The sequence below is a fragment of the Terrapene carolina genome, unplaced genomic scaffold, assembly GCF_002925995.2.
Source record: "Terrapene carolina triunguis isolate 2854851 unplaced genomic scaffold, T_m_triunguis-2.0 Scaffold85, whole genome shotgun sequence".
In the NCBI taxonomy this organism is placed as follows: Eukaryota; Metazoa; Chordata; order Testudines; family Emydidae; genus Terrapene; species Terrapene triunguis.
In genome coordinates, this window is record NW_020664436.1 from 36692576 (window position 1) to 36718930 (window position 26355).

Genomic DNA, 26355 nt, shown 5'->3' on the forward strand with positions numbered 1-26355 from the left:
ATATATATATATATATATATATATATATATATATATATATATATATACACACATTACCTTAAAACAACTGTGAAATGGTCTGGTTTTCCATTTGATTGTTAATTAATCTTATTGCATTTGAAATATTTTTAATGACTTAGTCATTCCAGTTAGATATGGACAGTAAAAAAGTTTACATTCGTGTACTTTTAAATTTTCCTTTAAATATGCTATTTCAATCAGTGGCTGTGAATACCTCTGCTGATTCCATGACCTTTTACGTAACTGATGCTTATCTGTTTTTTAATACAAAGTACATGGGTTTGAGCCAGGACAAATCCCATTGACTTCAAGCAGAGCCTTATTCCTTATACAGGTACTTTAACAAGTTACTGGGATCTACTGATTTGTTATTGTAGTATTGTGAATTTGTTATTGATGCTTAGGGTGACCAGATGTCCCGATTTTATAGGGACAGTCCCGATTTTTGGGTCTTTTTCTTATATGGGCTCCTATTACTCCTCCCCCTCCCCCCCACCACCTGTCCCGATTTTTCACATTTGCTGATTTGCTGTCTGGTCACCCTATTGATGCTAGCGGCTTTTTTCAGTGAATGCTACCGAGAGCCCCCCTCAATGATTTCCCGATTGAGGGTTACTTACTGGAAACATTAGGTTACATTAAATGTAAGCTTGACATTAATAAAACACCACACATCCTTCTATGAACTTTACTTTTCCACCTGCAACTACCAATATGCACTTCACTTCTCCAGGGCATCGAGATCTTCAAAACCCCCACTCAGCTGCTGCCTAACTCTCTAAGTGCCCAAATTCCCTGGGTGCCTAAGTTCCTGCAAGTAAGCATGCATAACACTGTACACATCTGATGCCATCATGCTGCTCGATACCCTGTCTCATGCCTAAGCCCTAGCACGATGCTCAAATTAGACATTCCCATACCCATCTTGCACATGTGGCCCAGTCAGTAGGTGTTTCCAGAGCACACCAAAGCCCACGTGTCTATCGGGGGACCAGACTAGGAATTTTAGGGTGACTGCATGGGAATGTGTGAATACCAGTAGCCAGGAGTTAGGTTACTCACCTGGAATGTGGGAGACCTGATTTCAAATCCCCACTCTGCTTGATGTGTAGCAGGATCTCCCATATTCCAGGTGATTGCCCAAACCACTGAGCTATGATATTTTCTGAACTAGGTCGCTTTCAATCTCTCCTTTTGAAACTGTTCCCCTCAATTTGCAGGCTTTCTAGTGATTCCATTTGTAGGTGCTCAATTCTTGATTTAGATTGTATAGGGAGCCTGAGCACCAAACATGGGGCTGAGGACTCCACTGAGTGACAGAACACCTAAACACTAGGCATAGCAATGCTGAGCATTGCAATGCCTTTGTCCTATTGTGGGTCTGGCCCCTTGTGTTTTGCACCCCCTAACTTCTTACAGTTTTATGCCCCAGTTATGTTGTTAGCTCTACATGGCTGGACCCTGCTGCCTAGTGAGGTTTAGAATTGCCACCCATCCGTTTTTTACCTAGACAGTCTGGGTTTCAGCTTGTGAGTCACAGTGCCATTGGACAAGCCCAGATGTCTGGTTTTTGGATGGGGGTGGTGGTGGGGGGCAGATAGAGCAGGGGAATGTCCTGAGAGGGGGGTGGGGCCTCCAGGGAAGAGGTAGCGCAAATGGCAGACCCTTGAGGGAAGAGGCAGACCAGGGGGCGGAGCCTCAGAGGTCCAGTTACCAGCCATCAGTAAGGTGGCAACCCTAGTGAGGCTCTGTGCAGGAACCAGTCCCTTGCGCGTGGCTCCAACTGCAGGGCGGCAGCGGGCCTCACGTGCAAGCAGAAGCAGGGCTCGGGACAGCGGATTTCACGTTAATCATGTGGCGGCGCAAGGACAGCACGGGCTGAACCCGGCCGTAACCGGCAGCAGAACCCAACGCCCAGCGGAGCCGCCGCGCGCAGAGCAAGAACTACCCAGCGGCGCTAGCAGGACACCTCAGCGTACTACTGCGCCTGCGCAGTGTGAGGCCCGTGACCCTGAATCGGCCTGCGAGTAGGAAGCGCATGCGCAACATGTGAGGGAAGAGAATGTTGAGAACCAATAGTGCGCATGCGCTCTAAGACCACCCTTCCTATCTGTAGGGAAATGACGCATGTGAGACCCTATCCAGACCCGGGAAGGCGGAGTGTAACGCTGAGGTGGGCGGTGAGGCGCATGCGCTATGGGGAGACCCCCCCCCCCCACACCATTGATTGCCTGATTGGGCGCCGAAATTCTGTTTCCGGTTAGCTTTCCTCCATATCCGGGTTACTGCACCGCGTGGCTGTTGTTATTGGTTAACGCGCTAATAAAGTTACACTTTAAAAAAAAAAAAAAAAACTAGCCAGCAGTCGCCTGACTCTCGCGCGCGTGTTCCCGCTCAGTTGCGCTCCGAGCCGCCACGCGACAACGGCCTCTACCGGTAAGTTACGCGTGGGCAGCTTCCGCCCATGTCCCCCTCCCGCTTTGGGCTTTGCGCATGTGCGGCTCTACGATGTGATGTGGAAGAGGCGGGGCCAGGGGGCGATCAGACCTTCCCAGCCTCACGGCGCCCTGGTTGCGCCCCCCCCCCCCCCCCCCCCCCCCAACCACCCCCCCCGCCGGGGGCGTCAGAATTGTCGTGAAACAAAACGCGCGGGGGAATGCGGGGTCCGGCAGCCCCGCCCCCGGGGGCGCAGCCCGGGAATCGCCCCGTCCGGCCCCTGTTCCGCGGGACGCGCGGGACACGGCCCCCAGGGCGCGGCTCGGTGTGTGAATCTTGGGGGCGGAGGGGCGAGCAGAGCCCTCCACAGAGCGAAGCGGGGTGAGACCCGTGGGGCCTTGCGGGTGGTTTCACTCGCCCCTTTTAGAAGTTCCCAGGCCAGAGAGCGAGTAGCTGGCAGCGCCGGGCTACTTGAGAAATGGGGTTTGTCAGTGGTTGAGCTCCTGGAAGTGCCAAGTACTGTATTATTAAAAGCTGCACACGCTGGTGCAGATCAGGGCCGCCCTCTATACGTCGGGAGCAGTGACCTATGGCGGCTACAGCTCTCATTAAGCTTGCAGTGGTTCTCAAACTTTGTTGCAGTGCGATAGCTTTCTGACAACAAAATTACTGCATGACCCTATGCCACAGGTGGCCCCACAAAACTAAGTTGCTCGGGCTTGGACTTCAGCCCCCCCCCCCACCCCCCCGTGGTGGGGCTTGGGTTTTGCAAGGCTGGCATTAGACTCGCTGGGTACCAGGGCAGAAACCCCGAGCCTCTAAGCATAGTGCCGAAGCCTGAGCCCAAGGCCTGTGGGGACGAAGCCCTCTGGCTTCAGCTTTCTGTCCAGGACCCTAGTGAGTCTAATGCCAGCCTTGGGGATCCCATTAAAATGAACTCACAACCCACTTTGGGGTCCTGACCCACAGTTTGAGAATCGCTGAGCTATAGGATCTGCCTTGCTCTAAATAGAAAGCTATTTGTATCCAAATGGACCATTGCATAATGGGACCTTTTGTCTCCAAAGCTACTTCGGTCACGATGAAGTAACCCTTGAGCTAGGGGAATGGGTCTGAAAAGGGGGCATGTTTTGGTAATGTCTGTGGCACCTAGGCCCTTTTCTCCATCATCCAGACAATCAGAGTTAGAAGGATCAAAAGGTGTGGCAACATTATGGAAAATGGCACTTAGGCTTTCTTCCTCCTTTGTCTCTTTTATCACCAAACTTGATGTTTCAGGGAAAAGAGGAAATAGTTTTTCTTGGGGAAATTAATGTAATTAAATAATTACAACTTTTGTACATTTATACTGACTTTCCCCTTCAATGTAAAACTACTACTTTTTAGTTTAAAAAAGGCTGGAATTAATCATCAAAATACAGGACTGTTAAATAACTATGTTTGGAGGTATGGGGGGTTCATTTTACATCTGTTGTCTGACCAGCCCAATATATATGATGCTAGTGCTGCCTCTTGCACACAATACCAAATTTTAAAGGTGTGAGTGGATTAAAGTAAATGACACTGCTCATGTGCTTAAAATTAAGCACATTCATCTGTGTTTGCAAGATTAAGACCTTAGGTTGTAAATCTTGTGTATTTTTAATATATGCTTCTAAAGCAATAGGTTCATTTGATAAAATCAAAATAAGTAAATATTTTGAGTTTTACTTCATTCCATTCTGTTTCTTAAATATTTAATTCTGCCCTACTGTACACTTGATTAATCCTAGTCGCTTCTTTCCCTGTTTTTTTAGGAGCAAGAGTTAACAGTTTTGGCCAATAGCTGCTTCAGGAAAGATGGCTGCTTTCCGTCTACCACCTCTGCCAACTGTTAGAGAGATTATTAAACTGTTTAATCTCCGAGCACAAAAGCAGCTATCCCAGAATTTTCTCCTGGATTTGAGATTGACAGGTAGGACATTTTTTATCATAAACTGCCTATTCATTTTCTCCAAAATTTAAGTTCTATCTACATTTATTTGCATGGGGACTCTTGTCTTCCTAACAACAACAATGGTACATTTTAAAAAAATATTTTAACTCAATACATTTACCTGTAAATGCTCAGAAATTTAATTTGGTATGCAGATTAAATACTGTATTGGGGGGAAGGGTTTACACTGTATTTATACTGAACAGAAAATTGATTTTTTTATTTAAATGCAAAATTCAACTCCATCTTAATTATGGAGCTGTGTCCAGTGCCTATTTAAAAAATACCAATTTCCCCTCAGAGGTTACCAGAGAATATTAGGGAATGGTAGGCGGCAATTAGATAGCTTCTATGTTTGCCTCCAAAAATGAGATACTCTGAAGATCATATTTGTGTAGGGTATGAAGTACTGCATTTGTTTATTATCCTAGCATGTACTTTGACTAGAAAGGCCATATGCGCTAGTTTACTGGGAGTGTCCTGGTTTTTCTGAGCCTATTCTATTATACTGGTCAGATTTATTTCTCCAGCTTCATTTCAGCCACAGTTCATATCACCTATGCTGCTGACTCGCTCCTTCTCTGCTGACCTAGAGATGGTTCTACTGTGCAATAGTTGCACAGTGTGGGTGTGAAACCTCCAAGGGCTTTTCTACACTTGAAAGTTAACTCAGATTAAGGTAGGGTGCAATAAAAATAGTTATGAGAAACAAGAACATGTGGAGTCAATTAAGAACAACTGCATATGTGGACAAGCCTTAAAGGTGAGATTTGCAAGAGGGGACTTAGGTGCCCAACTGCCATTTTCAGAGCCGAAGTCCAAAATTTAAATTCTCAAAACCCTAGCTCAGCTGTCACCTAACTTTATAGGTGCTTAAATTGCCTAGGTACCTAAGACTCCACTGGTAACATCCCCTGGGCATCTAAATTTCTGCTGGTGGGCATGCACTAGGTTGCCAACTTTCTAATCACACAAATCCGAACACCCTTGCCCTGCCCTTTCCCTGAGACCACACCCCTGCCCAGCTCCCTCTCCGAGGCCCCCTCCCTCCGTCGCTCACTCTCCCCCACCCCCACTTGCTTTCACCGGGCTGGGGCAGGCGGTTGAGGTGCAGGATGGGGTGAGGGCTCCGGCTGGGGGTGTGGGCTCCGGGGTGTGGCCAGAAATGAGGGCTTCAGAGTGTGGGAGGGGGTTGGGGTGCTGGAGGGGGTGGGGGCTCTGGGGTGGGGCCGTAGATGAGGTTTGGGGTGCAGGAGGGGGCTCAGGGCAGGGGATTAGGGTGCGTGAGGGGATGTGGGCTCCGGGAAGGAGTTTGGGTGAGGAAGGAGCTCAGGGCTGGGGCAGGGGGTTGGGGTGTGGGAGGGGCTGAGGGGTGCGAGCTCCGGAAGGACGGCGCTTACCTCTGGCAGCTCCCGTAAGCGGCCGGCATGTCCGGCTCCTAGGCTCAAGGGCGGCCAGGTGGCTGCTTGTGCTGTCCCTGCATGCAGGCACTGCCCCCACCGCTCCCATTGGCTGCAGTTCCTGGCCAATGGGAGCAGTGGATTCAGTGTTTGGGGGCAGTGTGCGGAGACCCCCTGGCTGCACCTGCACGTCGGAGCCGGACATGCCGACAACTTTCAGGAGCCGCACGGAGCCAGGGCAGGTAGGGAGCCTGTCTTAGCCCCTCTGCGCCGCCAGTCGGACTTTTGGCCTATTAAAATCTCCCGGATTGCTTTTAATAGTCACCGGGAGATTGAGGCCAGTTCAGGTAGACTCCCAGCCAATCTGGGAAGGTTGGCAACCCTATCATGCACACAGCCACCTCAGTCCTCATACCACCAAGCAGCTTTGTGCCTAATTCACACCTGAGCCCCAGCGGGATTCACAAGATAGGCATCCCCTGCCTACTTTGCCTGTAAGAGGCATCTGGTAGATCAGGCCTTGCATAAAACCGAGAAGGTGGTTGTGGTGCCTGTGTCACCTTATATCCAATAGCATAGAGGCTGAATACACATCTAGGATATGGGAGAACCAGGTTCAAATCCTCACACTGCCTGATGTGGAGCAGGGACTTGAACCATGGTCTGCTACTGGCCGGGTGCCCTGTCACTCTATTGGCTATTCGTGTCTGGGTCTCGCTCAGCCTCTTCTTTTGTTAAACCACTCCGTGTTCTCCTAATGTCTGACCCTGGTTTTCTCCACTTCCATTTGTACAGATTTCTCTTCTTCCCACTCCTTTAACCTTTAGCTGTCCACAACCAACTCTGCTCTGTTTTGCCCTAATCTTTCCTGCTTCTTGTTCCAGGCTTCCCCAATCTCTTATCTCAAATAGCTCTGCTTCCTAGATACCGTAATCCCCAGGCTGCTCCTCTTTAGCCTTGTTCATTTTATATTTCTTTGGAACTGCCTCCGTGTAATGGAATTTCCCTTTAAATGGGCAGACTCTACAGAGATGCCACAGAGGTTACCTGCCAGAAAGAGAATTGAATGTCCTATTTGTAAGGAGAGAATTTATTTTTCTATCTCTTTTTTAATTCTGTAATTAACAAAATACACTAAGCACCTGACAGTGCAAGCTCTGTTTGGTTATATGAGTTTCTCCGGTAATCTAGAAATGAAACTGAATTCTGTGCTGTCTAGCAGGCTCCATAAAACTACAGTACTCCCCTCATTTAACCAGGAGGTGCCATTGTTTATGTCTCTTCTGTGATAAACTCATTGTTTACTGTAGAAATACAAACTACACTGATGTTGGTGAGCTCAGTGCCTTGCAAAATAAAAGCTTTGTATGTGCTTTGTGACTTACAGATAAGATAGTGAGACAGGCTGGCAAGCTGAAAGATGCCCATGTCTGTGAGGTGGGCCCTGGGCCAGGAGGAATTACAAGATCCATTCTCAATGCTGATGTTGCTCAACTCCTGTTAGTTGAAAAAGATACTCGATTTATTCCAGGACTGCAGGTATCAAATGGGAAATAAATTGTTTTTGTATAATTAATATATGTTTAAACATTTAAGAAGTTAAATTACTTTTAAAAAAAATGGATTTCCTATTTTAATCTGAACAATTGAAAAAGTACTCCTAACTCTAAAACAACTTGTATCAGAAATATTGCAGTGTTTTCTGCTTCTTTTCCAGAGGTCCGTTATTTAGATTAAACTATCTTAGATTAACGTACTCCATTCTGCCATCTTATTATGTTTGATTGGATGTATTACCCATTAATTGGAAGAATACTGCTTAATACTAATTTATATATAAATCCTTTTAAGGTTTGAGATGGAATATAAACTATTTTAAATCTCAAAACACCATTTATCTGATCAGATCTTTTTCACCAGATTGATATGACGACATTTTTGTACTTCTAATCTCTTTTTGTGAAAATCATTTCTTCAGCTCGAACAAAGGATAATAATGCTGCAGCCCCACTCAGATGAAACAGGTTTCAGAGGGGTAGCCATGTTAGTCTGTATCAGCAAAAACAACAAGGAGTCCTTGTGGCACCTTACAGAGTAACAAATTTATTTGGGCATAAGCTTTCGTGGGCTATAACCCACTTCATCAGATGCATGGAGTGGAAAATACAGTTGAAACAGTTGCAGACCCATGCTGTCTTTGCAAAAATTGTGGTTAGTATCCTCCTGATACAGTTGTTATAACTGCGTCCATTAGGATTATTGAATGTAAACATTATCCACCAGTTAATAAAGTTGAATCTCATAATTGACTTATAAATCACCATTATTTGAACCAAGTAAGAAAGGATATGATGTAATCAATTCTTTGTGCATGTCTTATCAGATAATTGCTTGAATTAGCTGGAACATTTTTGTTTGGCTTTCAAAAACTACTGCTGAAGCAGATTCCTCTAAATAGAAGCACCACTTCTAGGATCCTCCAACAAAGTATCTTGTCTAGATGAATGGTTAGTGCACGCCAAGCTGAGATGTAAATCTGCAGTGCAGTAGCGTGCTGATCACTAGCTGTTCATGTGGACCCTGTTAGTGCACACTTACAATTCCCTAGTGCATTTTGATCTACTCTATCCTAATAATAAAAAGAAAGGGAGCAGAGCACTGAAAATTTCAAAGTACATTTATTTGTCTATAAACTTCTCTTATCCACTAGTTTGTTTCAGTACACCACAACTTCTTTCATGGCTATATAGATTTGCATTATAAACTTGATCCTGCAAGGTGTTAAATCTTTTAGCCTGATCCTGCACAACACTTAAGCATGTACTTAACTTTAAGTGTGTGAATAGTGCCATTGATTTGAGTGGGTCTAATAATGTGTTTTGCTTGATCAGGCCAGAGTGCTCAGCATTTTGCAGAATCAAGCCTTATATCAGAGTTTGCATGTTTTAAGCACAAATAATAAGTTATATTGACATTTGAGAATTTTCTCCAATATATTTTAATAATCCGCATTCATTCCAGGCTTCAAAATACTTAAGTCTTTAATTATTTATATGAGATCTAAACTCTCAATCTTGTAACCCTTTACTCTCATAAGTAGTGAATAGTAGGTGTATAGGATCAGACCTGTTTGTATTGGGTTTGTGTGTGTATAACTTTTGCATGGAAAATTTGCATTTTATTCATCTTTTATTTATAATGTGCCCAGACCTAAAAGATAATTATTCTGTTTTACTACTACATGTATATGAGGATAAAAATATAGGGCCAGATTCATGCCTAGTGTAATTCCACTGAAGCCAAGGATGAGTATGGCTCAGTATGTTTAAAAGTTTACCAGATTTTATTGGTGCTAAATAGACTAATTCTGCTTGCTTGCTAACAAATAGATGCTGTCTGAAGCAGCTCCGGGAAAAGTGCACATTGTTCATGGGGACATTTTGACATATAAGATGGAGAGAGCTTTTCCAAAACACCTTCAAAAGAAGTGGGAAGATGGTTAGTATCTGCTTTCAGTATATTTGTTGTTTCCTCTGAACAGTTACTATGAAAATTAATTTGTTTGACAAGGTACCTGAAATTATTTGTCATGATTTCCATTTCTTCTCACTTCATCTACACACATGGGTTTTGATCCCTTTTGGTGGATAGCAGTTGACTATCGTCACCCTAATTTACATTTTAGCTGTTAATAGTTAACCCTTCAAAGTGATTTCTCCTGAAAGGTAAGATTGGGGGGGGGGAATGAGAATCACCTATTTCCTACCTTGTCGGAGAGTTGGTATACACTAGCAACTTATGTCGGTATAACTGTTGCTTAGGGAAGTGGCAAATCCAAACCCCATAGCAACGCAGTTACACCAACCTAACTCCTGTTGTAGACAGCACTGTGTCAAGGGTAGGGCTTCTCCCCTGAACATAGCTACTCCTCTTGGGGAGGTGGAGTACCTACGCCAACAGGAGAAGCTCTCCTGTTGGCGTACGTAGCGTCTTTACTGAAGCACTAGGTTGGTGCAGCTGAACCTTTTAAGTGTAGACAAGCCCTAAGGCAAAGATGCTGAATTAGTATAATTTAAATTGATTGGTACCTTTGCAAGTACTAGCCTCAGGACGTTGTCATTGTGAAAAAACAGTTTCTGAGGAGCACAGAAGTAAAACACATAGTGCACATATTCTTTTATTCCCCTATCCTCCTGCTTTTGCGTGATAAGCCACCATTTATTAAACTCTGTTGTGACCCCACTGAAGGTTCTTGTAGAATCCTCTTTGAAACTTGGACACTTCTATCAGGGGGTAGCCGTGTTAGTCTGTATCTACAAAAACAAGAAGGAGTCTGGTGGCACCTTAAAGACTAACAGATTTATTTGGGCATAAGCTTTCATGGGTAAAAACCTCACTTCTTCAGATGCATAGAGTGAAAGTTACAGATGCAGGCATTATATACTAACACATGGAGAGCAGGGAGTTACTTCGCAAGTGGAGAACCAGTGTTGACAGGGCCAATTCAATCAGGGTGGATGTAGTCCACTCCCAATAATAGATGAGGAGGTGTCAATTCCAGGAGAGGAAAAGCTGCTTCTGTAATGAGCCAGCTACTCCCAGTCCCTATTCAAGCCCAGATTAATGGTGTTAAATTTGCAAATGAATTTTAGTTCTGCTCTTTCTCTTTGAAGTCTGTTTCTGAAATTTTTTTGTTCAATGATAGTGACTTTTAAATCTGTAATAGAATGACCGGGGAGATTGAAGTGTTCACTTACTGGCTTATGTATGTTACCATTCCTGATGTCCGATTTGTGTCCATTTATTCTTTTGCGGAGGGACTGTCCGGTTTGGCCAATGTACATGGCAGAGGGGCATTGCTGGCACATGATGGCATATATAACATTAGTGGATGTGCAGGTGAATGAGCCCTTGATGGTGTGGCAGACGTGGTTGGGTCCTCTGATGGTGTTGCCAGAGTGGATATGGGGACAGAGCAGGCAATGAGGTTTGCTACAGGGATTGGTTCCTGGGTTGGTGTTTCTGTGGTGTGGTGTGGTGTGGTGTGGTGTGGTGTGGTGTGTAGTTGCTGGTGAGTATTTGCTTCAGGTTGGGGGGTTGTCTGTAAGCGAGGACCAGTCCACACAAGAGATCCACTTCCTGGACACTACAGTGCAAATAAGTGATGGTCACATAAACACCACCCTATACCGGAAACCTACTGACCGCTATACGTACCTACATGCCTCCAGCTTCCATCCAAGACACATCACACGATCCATTGTCTACAGCCAAGCCCTAAGATACAACCGAATTTGCTCCAACCCTTCAGACAGAGACAAACACCTACAAGATCTTTATCAAGCATTCGTAAAACTACAATACCCACCTGGGGAAGTGAGGAAACAGATTGACAGAGCAAGACGGGTACCCAGAAATCACCTACTACAGGACAGGCCCAACAAGGACAATAACAGAACACCACTGGTCATCACATACAGCCCCCAGCTAAAACCTCTCCAGTGCATTATCCACGATCTACAACCTATCCTGGAAAATGATCCCTCACTCTCACAGACCTTGGGAGGCAGGCCAGTCCTCGCTTACAGACACTTCAATCTCCCTGGTCATTCTATTACAGATTTAAATGTCACTATCATTGAACAACAAAAAAACTTCAGAAACAGACTTCAAAGAGAAACAGCAGAACTAAAATTCATTTGCAAATTTAACACCATTAATCTGGGCTTGAATAGGGACTGGGAGTGGCTGGCTCATTACAGAAGCAGCTTTTCCTCTCCTGGAATTGACACCTCCTCATCTATTATTGGGAGTGGACTACATCCACCCTGATTGAATTGGCCCTGTCAACACTGGTTCTCCACTTGCGAAGTAACTCCCTGCTCTCCATGTGTCAGTATATAATGCCTGCATCTGTAACTTTCACTCTATACATCTGAAGAAGTGAGGTTTTTACCCACGAAAGCTTATGCCCAAATAAATCTGTTAGTCTTTAAGGTGCCACCAGACTCCTTCTTGTTTTTGGAGACTTCTGTGGTACTTGAAGTATATTGAAAGATTGTTTGTTTCTTATTGCTGACCCTTCAGCCATGCATACTGGGAAAGTATAAGGTCTACTCACAGCTTTTTATCAAATCTTGGGGTTTTCTTATGACTGGATTTCACCTTTTCTCCTAAGACCATATGACACTACTAGATACCTGTAAGTTTAAGTTTAGTCGTCTTTTCCAAAACCTGATTTCTTAGTCAGAGATAGACATAGCATCTGGTGGATGGCAGAAGAACATTTAAAAAAAATTTTTTTTTCTAATTTGAGATGCAAAGGAAACATTCCGTTAACTTTTATCTGGAAAATCCCCTGCTGTATTGCATCTTCCCATGTTGTAGGGAATTTAATAAAACGTGGGTATGCGCAAATGTGTATATGAGGATGGAGTTGAATTTTTAAAATGTAACTTGCTAGAACTGATGCATTTAAGAATCCTATTCTATGCCTGATTAGTTTAGATACAGATACACCTTTCTTATTTTAATTACTTTCTCTGTTATTGCTCTGTGAAAATGAAATGTAAATCACTGACAGAATTCAAAAAGTGCCATTTTCTGCTTGTGAATCAAACTAGAGAATTATATTATATATGGAATGTGAATTAAATCCAATTTGTTGTTTGCATTTCACTTTGTTTAAAAAATGTTTTTTTTTTTTTTTTTTTTAAATAAGTCTATTACATATTGACATGTTTAGGGTATATCTACACTGCAAAAACAAAACCCAATGAGTTTCAGAGCCTCTGGCTCACAGGGCTCACGTGCTACAGCGTTAAACATAGCTGTGTAGTTGTTCCCACTTGGGCAGGAGCTTAGGGTCTGAAACCTTTTCCCCTCTCCCTGTTTCAGAGCCTCAGTGGGGACATTGGCATGACTATCTTTAGTACAGTAGCATCAGCCCTGCAAGCCCAAGTCTGTAGACCTGGGCTCTGAGACTTGCTGCATGGTTTTTTTTGTTTTTTTTTGTTTTATGTACCTATACAATATCAAGGCTTCACTTTCTTCTGTTTGCTGGAAGACCCTGTTACTGCAGGGGAGCTCTGTAGCATGGGTGGAGGTTCAGATTCTCTCTGCAGATTTCTGATGCCTGTTACTGCAGCTTTATAGGGTTTGTATGGGGCCCTTCAGGTTTTGAACCTTTGGACTCAGCCATAGAAATGAAATCCAGGGATAAGTCCTTCAGCACGTAGGAAACTGGCGCATTCTTCTAGTGCTCTTTGAATATTCACGCTCGTGTGGATGCGTTATTTGGGGCAGGTTGAATGGTGGAATTCTAGCTAGTAGTAGTTACTGGAGCATTCACACGCTTCCTTAATTCCACCTCTCAGTGAGCATCAACTATTCCAGAGTGAGAGTATAAAAGTTCCGGCTGCCTCAGTTCCTTCCAACTCCAACAGCTGAACGGATGAGGAACTGCTCTGGAGTGTTTCTGGGTCTGTAGCTTATTAGCTAGTTAATTTTATAGTTATAATTAGTAGTTTGTTGGATGGTTGATAGTAAACTATTAGATTAAGTTAATTGTAAGTCTTCAGTATGGAGATGGCAGAAGCAAAGAATAAAAATACCGGTTTTAAAAGATGTATGTCATGTCTGACAGTGTTTCTGGTGTCAAGCCTGCATGCCAGATGCCTCGCATATTTGGGTGAGGGACACTCGCCTTCAAAAAGCTTGATTTGCTCAATTTTTACAGCATGGGCAGAAAAGGAGAGACAGAACCGACTTCGGGTGATTTTATTACAAGAAGTGCTGTCAACAAAAACCATCCTGAACTGAGCAAGTACAAAGTTCAAATAAGTCTCAGGGACCAGCATCAGTTCTGAGTGAGTCTGGAGGGAAGAAGGATAAAACCTCCACCTTGGCACCCAGTGCTAAAGAATCCAGAAGTGGGAAGGCTGTGAAGAGGAAAACTCTTGTGGTGTCGGCTCCTGTTTCCAGAGCTAATCTATAATGAGCTTGTTCCAAAGGTAAGAGCTAAGAAACTGTTGATGTAGGGGCAAAATAAGGTTCCAGTAACTAGTCCCAGCATGGCACTGCAGTGAATAATAGTTACAGCACAGGTTCAGCAGTTGGAACCGTCTCCAGCTCCATCGGCAATTAACACATGTCTCAGTTGAGCAGGCACTGAACATTCTGTTGGAACTGATTCAGTTAAGTACTTTCCCGGGGAGAAAAAGAGTTGAAGTCAAGATTTTTTTCACTACTCCCACCTCCTAAGACTTCTGGGTTTCCAGAATGGATTTTTTTTTCTCCACCCTCCTTTATTCATCCTAGAAGAATGCCATCGGATCAGAGAATAGGAACAGAGAGAATACGCAGCCTCATTCATTGGCTTTGTATATGTATGGACAAAGATATTTCTAATAGGGCTGTCAGCGATTAAAAAAATAATCACGATTAATCGCTCGATTAATCACACTGTTAAACAATAATAGAATACCATTTATTTCATAGCATCATAGAAGATCAGGGTTGGAAGAGACTTCAGGAAGTCATCTAGTCCAACCCCCCCTGCTGAAAGCAGGACCAACCCCAACTAAATCATCCCAGCCAGAGCTTTGTCAAGCCAGGCCTTAAAAACCTCTAATGATGGAGATTCCACCACCACCCTAGGTAATCCATTCCAGTGCTTCACCACCCGCCTAATAAAATAGTTTTTCGTAATATATAACCTAGACCTCCCCCACTGCAACTTGAGACCATTGATCCTTGTTCTGTCATCTACCACCGCTGAGAACAGTCTAGTTCCATCCTCTTTGGAATCCCCCTTCAGGTAATTGAAAGGTGCTATCAAATCCCCTCCCCCCTCTCTTCTCTTCTGCAGGCTAAATAAGCCCAGTTCCCTCAGCCTCTCCTCATAAGTCATGTGCCCCAGCCCCCTAATAATTTTCATTGCCCGCCGCTGGACTCTCTCCAATTTGTCCACATCCTTTCTGTAGTGGGGGGCCCAAAACTGGATGCAATACTCCAGATGTGGCCTCAACAGTGTCAAATAGAAGGGAATAATCACTTGCCTCGATCTGCTGGCAATGCTCCTACTAATGCAGCTGTTATGCCGTTAGCCTTCTTGGCAACAAAGGCACACTGTTGACTCATATCCAGCTTCTCGTCCACTGTAATCCTCAGGTCCTTTTCCGACTTAGCCAGTTGGTCCCCAGCCTGTAGCAGTGCATGGAATTCTGCCATCCTAAGTGCAGGACTCTGCACTTGTGCTTGTTGAACCTCATCAGTGTTTTTGGTCCAATCCTCCAATTTGTCTAGGTCATTCTGGACCCTATCCCTACCCTCCAGTGTATCTACCTCTCCCCCCAGCTTAGTGTCATCCACAAACTTGCTGAGGGTGCAATCCATCCCATCATCCAGATCATTAATGAAGATGTGAACAGAACTAGCCCCAGGACCGACCCCTGGAGCACTCCACTTGATACTGGCTGCCAACTAGATATTGAGCTGTTGATCACTACCCGTTGAGCCCAAGGATCTAGCCTGTTTAAATATTTTTGGATGCTTTCTACATTTTCAAATATATTGATTTCAATTACAACACAGAATACAAAGTGTACAGTGCTCACTTTATATTTATTTTTATTACAAATATTTGCACTGTAAAAAACAAAAGAAATAGTATTTTTCAATTCACGTCATACAAGTACTGTAGTGCAATCTCTTTATCATGAAAGTGCAACTTACAAATGTAGGGTTTTTTGGTTACATAAGTGCATTCAAAACCAAAACAATGTAAACTTTTAGAGCCTACAAGTCCACTAAGTCCTCCTTCTTGTTCAGCCAATCGCTCAGAGAAACAAGTTTGTTTACATTTGTAGGAGATACTGCTGCCCATGTCTTAATTACAATGTCACCTGAAAATGAGAACAGGCATTCTCATGGCTCTGGTATTGCAAGATATTTATGTGCCAGATGAGCTAAAGATTCATATGCCTCTTCATGCTTCAACCACCATTCCAGAGGACATGCTTCCATACTGATGAGGCACGTTAAAAAAAAAAAAAATGTGCTAATTAAATCGGTGACTGAGCTCCTTGGGGGAAAATTATATGTCTCCTGCTCTGTTTTACCCACATTCTGCCATATATTTCATGTTATAGCAATACCAGCTATAATAGTGTCATGCAAATACCTGCTCTCACTTTCAGGTGACATTGTAATTAAAACGTGGGCAGCATTATCTCCTGTAAATGTAAACAAACTTGTTTTCTTAGCGATTGGCTGGAACAAGAAGTAGAACTGATTGGACTTGTAGGCTCTAAAGTTTTACATTGTTTTATTTTTGAATGCAGTTTTTTTGGTACATAATTCTACATTTGTGGGTTGCACTTTCATGATAAAGCGATTGCACTACAGTATTTGTATGAGGTGAATTGTGTTTACAAAATGCCTGTCTGTAGGGAGACAATATCTAAAGAAATGGGATTTATGTATATCCTTACCAGGATGACTGATTAATAAAAACATTATTGAGGGAAGAAATCCCATTACACATAAAACAGATATTTACTTTTTGCCAATCTGGAATTATGCATAAATTCAGGAAAATTATTCATGAATCCAACTCAAAGAATCCCTTTCATAGCAGCCATATGGGACTCAACTGTAGCAAAAGACTTTATCCCAGAAAAAAGGTCTATACAAATAAAATTATCTATACATTTTCTTCTGCGGTTCCCAAAACAGTCGTTTCTCTTTTTCCCTCTCTTCCCCTCCCCCCCCCCGGGGTTACTAGATCTCTTAGCATCAGCCACATTAGTGACACCATAAGATGGATGAGAGGCCTGCAACACTGGTTAGCAAGAAATGACAGACCAAGGTTAGACAAAATATGCATCACAAATTGGTAATTCCACAGAAGGTGTTAAAAACAATGATGTGGTGGACATGTGCTCTAAATGTAATTAAGGGTATATTATTCCATCTCACTATGCCATTGGGATGGGGGCCCATTTAAAAAACAACAACAATCTGTTAGTGAGAGGTCACTAGTCAAGGGGAAATAATCTACATATCAATATCTTAGAAGTGAGAGCTATTAAGTTGGTTCTAAATTAATTTCTACCTCAGGTCAGACCCAGGGTAGTTCAGGTGGGGACAGACAATATGACAGTATTATATTCTCTAAACCAGTAGTTCTCAAACTTTTTTGTACTGGTGACCCCTTTCACACAGCAAGCCTCTGAGTGCAACCCCCCCCCCCATAAATTTAAAAAAAAAATACTTTTTATATATTTAGCACCATTATAAATGCTGGATGCAAAGTGGGGGTTGGGGTGGAGGTGACAGCTTGTGACCCCCTGAGGGGTCCCGACCCCCTTTTTGAGAACCCCTGCTCTAAACAAACAAGTTAGGGCTCATATCTCTGCCAGTGTGCATAGAGGCAACACATTTTTGAGACTGATGTATAGAAGATGTTCACCCAATGGCAATTTATGTATTGGGGGAACAAAATACCTTTTGTAGCTCACCTCTCCCATGTACCAATGTCTGTGAAAGACAAAGTGGTAACACACCTCTTCAGGTTGTGGGGCAATCCTGTAATCTTTTTGTATCCAGCAACAACAGGAAGTGTCAGAAGGCTTGCTCCAGAGCAAGGAAAGAGAGGAGCTCAATATCGATGCGTCTCTGATAATTTGGGGTTAAGGCCTCGTATACATTTCCCCCATTTCCCCATATTCAAAAATTGATAAAATGAATCAAGACAAAGCTAGGGTAATTTGAATACCATCAGCATGGGCCAGAAAACAGATTTAATTCACCTCTCTGGAGTGTTAATCAAATCTCTACCATTAGTACCAGACTTGGTGACGCTACAACAAGGGATTGTCTGTCACCAGGATTTTTAGTCTCCATTTAATGGCAGGTGGAATAAGACTCTCCAACTGTTAGAAAAGTCGTTAGAGGTGCAAAACATACTGTTAAATTCAAGGAAAGAGTCTCACATTATAGTAATAAATGGAAAAGATTTTTGTGTGTTTCTATGTATGGTATAGATTATGTACAGCATTCAATTATATATTAAATATTTGCCCTATCTTAAGTGAAGGTTCACTTCTCAGCCATATCAGCATACCATTTATCTGTGGATAGCACATTAGTTTTACTCTTAAAGTAGTTAAGAGGTTCTTAAAAAGTCTTCATAATTAATATCTTTCAGTAAAAAAAAATCCTAGACCATCTTGGGATTTGAACATAGTGCTTTCAAAATTGATGAAACCTCCCTTTGAACCTTTGGGAAACTATACATTATTCTATCTACTAAAACTTCTTTTTGACAGCTGTCATTTCAGTATAAGTGAATTGTATGTTAATTGTTGATCTGCCATTTACTGTTTTTTCATAAAGATAAAGTAATTCTCTATACAGACCTTTTTATCAAAGGTGGCATCAGATTTTCATGTAAACCAATATATAATTTTTCCGATCTTTCCTAAACCTGATACTCAGGATGGATGTTAGAAAGTCCCCAGAATTGTTTATTGCATATGAAAAGAAGAATAAGGGTAAAGCTGTTTTTGTGCAAATTTTGTCAAGATGCATTAGATTATAGCTTCGTAGTTTCTAAGGTTGGAAGGAACAATTGGGATCATCTAGTCTGACCTCCTCTATAGGACATGCCATAGAATTTCCCCAAAATAATTCCTAGAGCGTATCTTTTTAGAAAAATATCCAATCTTGATTTAAAAATTGTTAGTAATGGAGACTCCGCCTAGACCCTTGGTAAATTGTTCCAGTGGTTAATTACTCTGGCCATTACATTTATTTCTCATCTGAATTTGTCTAGCTTCAACTTCCAGCCATTGGTTTGTGTTATATCTGTCTCTGCTAGATTGAAGGTACTTGGATTGTAATCATGGTGCCCTTGAACCTTCTCTTTGTTAAGCTCCCTAGATTGAGCTCCTTAAGTCTGTCACTGTAAGGCATGTTTTCTAATCCTTTAATCATTCTCCTGCACTGAACCCTCTCCAATTTATCCACCTCCTTCTTGAATTGTGGTTACCAGAACTAGACACTGTATTCCAGCAGCGCTTACACCAGTGCCGAATACAGAAGTAAAATAACCTCTCCTATTCAATAGTCCTCTGTTAGTGCGATCCTGGGAAGCATACACTCTTTTGGCCAGGACCCTGCTCATTTGGCTCATAATTGTTTTCAGTTTTGTGAAATAGGCCTTGTTAAAGCTGTGTGTGTGTGTGTGTGTGTGTGTGTGTGAGAACACACCTCTACATATACACCTCTACCTCGATATAACGCTGTCCTCGGGAGCCAAAAAATCTTACCGTGCTATAGGTGAAACCGCGTTATATTGAACTTGCTTTGATCCGCCGGAGTGCGCAGCCCCGCCTACCCCTCCGCCGCCCCCCGGAGTGCTGCTTTACCGCATTATATCCGAATTCGTGTTATATCGGGTCACGTTATATCGGGGTAGAGGTGTATATAAAATATTACTGGTCTGGACTTGATCACATTTATAACATGCAAGCGGAATAAAGTCCTGATCACTTGTGCCTAAGCTACCATTCACTTTTAGTTCTGTGTTCAGTTCTCTTTATCTGTTAGGACAAGGTATAACACTGGTCTACAATTTTTGAGAAGTAGTCTGCTTCAGAGATAAAATGTGCTATTTATTATGTATTTTGATGTGCTGAATTAAAATATGACAATTAAAACAACTGGCTACGGTTTCTAAGATATATAAGTTTTTACATTTTATGTCTCTGTATATTGTGTAGATAGTAGAGTTTTAATCATAAATTGTAAACCTAGGTCTTTTCATGTGTTTATGGTTGCTTTACATGATAATATTTCACCTGTCCTGTTTATGTAACACTTTAAAAATCAGCAAAAGTGTTATATAAATAAAATTTATTATGAAACAAAAGGCAAAAAACTATTCTGTACATAGTTTAGTCCTATTCAGTGTCTACTCGGCGCTTCTTGGCTTGTCTCTTGTATTCATTAAATGGAGCATCTCTTGTCACTGTCCAGCAATAGTCTGCAAGCATTGATGGGCTCCATTTGCCCTGATAGCGTTTCTCCATTGTTGCAATGTCCTGGTGAAATCGCTCGCCGTGCTCGTCGCTCACTGCTCTGCAGTTCGGTGGGAAAAAATCTAGATGAGAGTGCAAAAAAATGTATCTTTAGTGACATGTTGCAACCAAGGCTTTTGTATGCCTTGAGGAGGTTTTCCACCTACAACCTGTAGTTGTCTGCCTTGTTGTTTCCGAGAAAATTTATTGCCACTAACTGGAAGGCTTTCCATGCCGTCTTTTCCTTGCCACGCAGTGCATGGTCAAATGCATCATCTCGAAGAAGTTCACGAATCTGAGGACCAACAAAGACACCTACCTTTATCTTAGCTTCACTTTGAACCTTGGAAATTTTCCACGGAGGTACTTGAAAGCTGCTTGTGTTTTGTCAATGGCCTTGACAAAGTTCTTCATCAGACCCAGCTTGATGTTTAAGGGTGGTAACAAAATCTTCCTTGATTCAACAAGTGGTGGATGCTGAACACTTTTCCTCCCAGGCTCCAATGACTGTCGGAGTGGCCAATCTTTCTAGATGTAGTGGGAATCTCTTGCACGACTATCCCATTCGCAGAGAAAACAGCAGTACTTTGTGTATCCAGTCCGCAGACCAAGCAAGAGAGCAACAACCTTCAAATCGCCACAAAGCTGCCACTGATGTTGGTCATAGTTTATGCACCTCAAAAGTTGTTTCATGTTGTCATAGGTTTCCTTAATATGGACTGCATGACCAACTGGAATTGATGGCAAAACATTGCCATTATGCAGTAAAACAGCTTTAAGACTCGTCTTCGATGAATCAATGAACAGTCTCCACTCATCTGGATCGTGAACGATGTTGAGGGCTGCCATCACACCATCGATGTTGTTGCAGGCTACAAGATCACCTTCCCTGAAGAAGAATGGGACAAGATTCTTTTGACGGTCACGGAACATGGAAACCCTGACATCACCTGCCAGGAGATTCCACTGCTGTAGTCTGGAGCCCAACAGCTCTGCCTTACTCTTGGGTAGTTCCAAATCCCTGACAAGGTCATTCAGTTCACCTTGTGTTATGAGGTGTGGTTCAGAGGAGGAGGATGGGAGAAAATGTGGGTCCTGTGACATTGATGGTTCAGGACCAGAAGTTTCATCCTCTTCCTCTTCCTTGTCTGACTCAAGTGAGACTGATTCTGGTGCATCAGGAAGCGGCAGTCCTTCTCCGTGGGGTACTGGGCGTATAGCTGATGGAATGTTTGGATAATGCACAGTCCACTTTTTCTTCTTTGACACACCTTTCCCAACTGGAGGCACCATGCAGAAGTAACAATTGCTGGTATGATCTGTTGGCTCTCTCCAAATCATTGGCACTGCAAAAGGCATAGATTTCCTTTTCCTGTTCAACCACTGGCGAAGATTTGTTGCACCAGTGTGGCAGCATATGTGTGGGGCCCACCTCTTGTCCTGATCTCCAATTTTGCAGCCAAAATAAAGGTGATAGGCTTTCTTAACCATAGAGGTTATACTGCGCTTTTGTGATGCAAAAGTCACTTCACCACAAACATAGCAGAAGTTATCTGCACTGTTCACACAAGTACGAGGCATTTCTGCTCCCTTTGGCTAAACAGAAATGTGTCCCTTTGCAAAATCAAACACTGACAAATAAGAGAGCACGACACTATGATTTCTAGAGCTGATATAGGGCAATTTGTTCAGCAGAGTGATGTAAGCTTCGTTATGATTGCATCATCCATGACTTCTAGGAATAACATGATGCAATTCATATCATGTATGACGCAATACCAGCTTCAGATTGCATCATTCATTGTTTTGCCTAAAAAGCAAGTACTGTCCAAACTCAGTCATAGATTTATTCATAGATCCAGTCAGATATATATTTTAGTCATTTCTGGTTTAAATTGAGATCCCTTCCCTTTATAACTCACTTATCCTCCGCCATTCCCAAGTCAAGGGCCGTATATACTGACCCAATAGCATATCTTAAAACTAGAGCCAATCAACAATTTTAAGCATCATTTTCGTTCTCAGTGACCCAGAATTAGTAAAGTTTGACTGCATTTATTTCAGAAGCATTTTGGCTGTAGAGCAGTGTAATATATAATGCTCTCTGAGCTAAGATGTGAAAAAATTATCTAATATCTTGGCTGCAACACTTTTTGAATTAGGAAATTGTCATCTATAATGTTTAGAAATTCCAAGGATGTTTTAGTACTGGCAGCATGAGACCTCCAGCATATGTCACTCAAATTGAAGTCCCCCATGATAAGTTTTTGTTCCGACATATTATAGATGAGTGCATAAGTAGGCAGTCATCCTGTTCCCCAGTATGATGTGGTGGTCTGTAGCAGTCATCAACTACTATGCCATCTTGTGCTTTGTCTTTTAGGACATTGAGCCATAAGCATTCAAGATAATTTTCTTCTGCGTTATTAGGGACGTGGAAATAAGTAATGCTACTTTTTACATAGTGCCACTCCCACTTTTCCCATTTGATCCTTCCTAAATAGGTCATAACCATTGATTTAACATTCCAATCATGTGAATCATTCCGCCAGGTTTCAGTAATACCAGCTAGATCAAATTTATGCTCATAAGTGAGCATTTTCTGTTTCTCTTGTTTGTTACCTAGACTCCTAGCATAGTGTATAGGCAATTCAAGATTTTTTTTCTGTTTACGTTCTTTGGTTTCTTGAATAAATTTTGTTCTCAACATCTTGATTTTTGTTCTGAGGGCTCATATCTTCCTCCTTTGTACCCTCCCCTTTTGCTATTAGTTTAATTCCCTCCTGACTACTCTAGCCAGCCTGTCCCCAAGGAGATCAGTCCCCCTTCTGCTGAGGTGGAGGCCTTCCAAACTATACAGCCCTCTCTAATTGTAGAACGTGTTCTGTGTTCCACAAAACCACAGCCTTTCACCCTACCCCACTTACCTATCTATTTTTACAAAAGATTTCTTTTCAAATTCTTATAGATCCACCAAACGTGCATATCATTGGAAATCTGCCGTTCAGTGTTTCAACTCCTCTGATCATCAGGTGGCTTGAAAATGTTTCCAATAGAGATGGACCTTTTGTTTATGGCAGAACTCGGATGACTTTGACTTTTCAGAAGGAAGTAGCAGAGGTAAGTTTTGTTATTGGCTTATTAAAGACGTAAAATTGGACAAATTATTTCAGCACCTAATTACTTTAGTGGTAGATGAGAAAAGGCTGAGAGAGATTTTGTTGACTTGCAGGATGTTTTAAAACTGCCTAATAGTCTATACTTCTCTGAAATGGTAATTTTAAGGCTGGAAACCTGGCACAGTGCTTAAGTTTCTGTATGCTTAGCTACAAATTATACAATTTAATATTAATTTTAAAAATCTGCTCAGTTCTTTTCATTGCACACTGTTTATAAAAAGTTTCTTCTTATGTGGGAGATAAATCTCCCTTAAGCATTGAAACATTTCACAATCTTGTTTTCTTTGAAATCTGACTGCTTCTTTCCAAGTAGCTTCCACAGCATGCTCCTTTTCTGTCTTCAACTATTTCCTTCCTCATCAGCTGACGTGACATTTTGAGTTAGCACTTCATCTTGTAAGTAATATTTTACCCTGCTTTATTTTAGACCTCCCTTGCTAACAGAAGATTTTTCAGATTTGAAATGTCAATCACTGATTCCCACCAATGATTAAACACTTCAAACATAGGGAATTTCTTGTCAGTGGAGCCCATAGACGCTGGTCTTTGCTTTCCTGAATATGATCTTGATGCCAGAAATCTGAATGGGACCATTGCCAATCTCTTCACCATACCCTGTCAAGAATAAAATTGAATGCACCAAATCAATTTCCAATTCTAAGAACTGCTGGAGCAGTTTTTGACTGGTTACATTTAATTTGAAAACTGAGAAACTTGATGAAAGTGAAATTGATCTGCCTGCTCTCCACAGACTCTCTCAGATGTTTCTGGGTCAACTGATAATCAGCTGACTCACTGTACAATGCCCTCAGACATTTTTTTTATAGTTTATTTCATTATCAGTGTTTGAGAAAACCAGATTACCATTTTCTCAACCACTTCATTGTTCTGCAAGTATTCAGTTTTGTTTGTTACCTGAGTGTATATTCTATGTGTTGCACTCAAAAGGTTAAAGTAGCTTCTCCAAACTGAAAACCAGGTTAGACGTTAAGTTTTACCTGCAGGGTCTTTTGTGAATTGTGTAAATGAGAAATACAGTGATTGTATGCCATAAATTAAATCTCTGCTGTTATTTCGGGTACCTAGAACGTTACTCCGATACCTAGAGCTCCCATCATTCTGCTACATTTACTGCAGTTTTTGCGAGAACAGGGTTCGAGATAAATACTTAAGTGGTTCCAGTAGATGGCTGTAGAGAACATCTGGGACAAGTAGTCTGTATATTGTGAATGTGAAATAAAGCAGCCGCCTTTTATCATCGCTGAGTTCAAGTGATTTCTGGCACAAAAGATCCAGTTCTTTTTCCCAAAATACTTCATAACATAAGAGCTATTAGCCTAAACATTAAAAATGGCTAATAGACTAGGCTTTAAAGTATAAAGTGGAAAGATGTGGAATGCTGTGATAGCAACAAAAAAGAATTACAAAGAGAATTGAGAACATAGAAACACTCCGTACTTTATATAGCTATAACCAGATGTATGTGCCTTTAGGGGTTTTTTTTCCAACATGACATGCAGATTATAGTGTTTCTGCACCCAACATAGCTCAAATGACATGCAAAATAGCATACCAGTTAAGTTCCTTGTATTTAGAAAGCTGAAAAGACTGAACATTATAAAGTGGAGTGATGTTCTCAAGGTCATGGAATGAGTCGGTGGTGGTTGTTGTTGTGTTTACACTGTAGGATCTTGTGTTTCTTGGTTTCTCGTTTATTTAAATGTGTGTGATTCCAATGAATATTTTATAAAAGAGAAGATCAAAGCCTTTCAGTGTTATGGTTCACATTTCCTTTATTTATATGAGTTGGTATGCCTTTTTGGGAAATACACTACCTTCAGTAAAAAGAAACAGGTTACCTTATGGTCAGTTAGGAAACTGGGAGTCAGAATTTCTAGGTTTTATTCCTGGATCTGCCACTCTCTGTTTAGGCCTTAGGCAAGTTGTTTCACCTTTCTTCCTCTGTTTAACTGTTTGTAAAAATTGGATGTAGATTTCCAGGATATAGGTGTCTTATAAATACTTAAAATGCACTAGTAGAAGAACAGGAATAACAACACTTAGCCAGATTCACCGAGGTGTATGGAGATACATGTTTAGATCATCAGATGAAAGATACTAGTAAACAGAATTTCTATTTTTGTTGGAAGAAAAAAAAAGTGTGACCAAAAATACTTATTACTGTTGTTTTTTACGTGGCACAAAATCAGACATTGCCCATATATGGATTTTAGATGGAATGAGAAGCTTGAAAGACGAAAAAGGGCAACCGCAAGAAAAAAAGTGATGATACAGATTCTGACAGTAAAACGTCTTTGTACAACTTTGTGGCACATAACTTGCATTTTCTTGCCTGGTGTTTTCAGGGAAGTTGAACTGTTGTTGAAATGAAATGACTGAAGTGGTTTAAGTGCTAGTGTGGACCAAACAAAATCAAATGTTATGATCTCTTTCTGAAATAGCATTGAAAATGATTTTGTATTTTTTCTACATTAGCACTTAAACCATCTGTAGTGTCAGGACAGGGGTTTTCCGCAACAGTTCAATTTCCTAGTGTATGCAAGGCTTCAGTTAGCCATGCCAACATTTCAATGGTACTGTGTTCACTGGAGGGCACATTGGATGCAGCTATTGCCATCAGATATCCATGTCCTCTTTTTCATCTGTATATATTGTGAAAACAAAGGTGATGTGACAAATGAGGACATGAATCACCTTACGATATTTCAGTGCAATAAGGGCCACTTCTAATGTTCGGTGGCATTCTGTACTTGTCACTCTTTGTACAAATACCTTGAGGTCTTGTCTACACTGGCTAAATATACAAAACACAATTCTTACCAGATCATGAGCACTGTAGTGTAGACAGGACCAATTTTTACCACTTTTAACTAAAATATCTGGAAGTCACAGGAGCCTTCTTTATCCTACTGCTTCCTCATGTTTTCATACCAGTTCAGTTGAACTGACGTTAGGACTTATTGAAAAGTGTATGAAAAAATTCCCATGTGTTTCTGTAGCTTAGCAAGGGAGGTACCCTATGGCGTGTTTCCCAACTGCAAACAGAGGCACCAACAGCAGATAGAGGTTACATTTCCACCTACTCCACTCAATATTATTTCTCAACCTGATTGTTCATTATGTGACCCGCAACACTGTTTCATTCCTAGCTCCATTATACTTAGTTTCCAATAATTCACAACTATTGTGGTGGTCATTTACAAAACTAGTAATTGTGGCTTTGTAAGTCTTTTTGGGAC

The 26355-nt window shown here is 41.9% G+C and overlaps 1 protein-coding gene across 3 annotated transcripts in view; it reads left to right on the forward strand.

The window, feature by feature from the left end:
• Positions 1–2389: 2389 nt before the first annotated feature.
• TFB1M (transcription factor B1, mitochondrial) overlaps positions 2390–26355 on the forward strand; it is a 52282-nt gene continuing 28316 nt past the window's right edge. The window contains exons 1-5 of one of the 3 annotated variants that reach the window (XM_026649750.2): positions 2390–2457; positions 4254–4411; positions 7220–7371; positions 9222–9330; positions 22885–23036. In XM_026649750.2, coding sequence (XP_026505535.1) covers positions 4297–4411; positions 7220–7371; positions 9222–9330; positions 22885–23036 — 528 coding nt within the window. In that variant the 5' untranslated portion in view covers positions 2390–2457; positions 4254–4296. Of the gene's footprint in view, positions 2458–2752; positions 2839–3580; positions 3658–4253; positions 4412–7219; positions 7372–9221; positions 9331–22884; positions 23037–26355 lie in introns of those variants that run through there. The other 2 variants (XM_026649749.2, XM_026649752.2) reach the window with 2 other exon arrangements.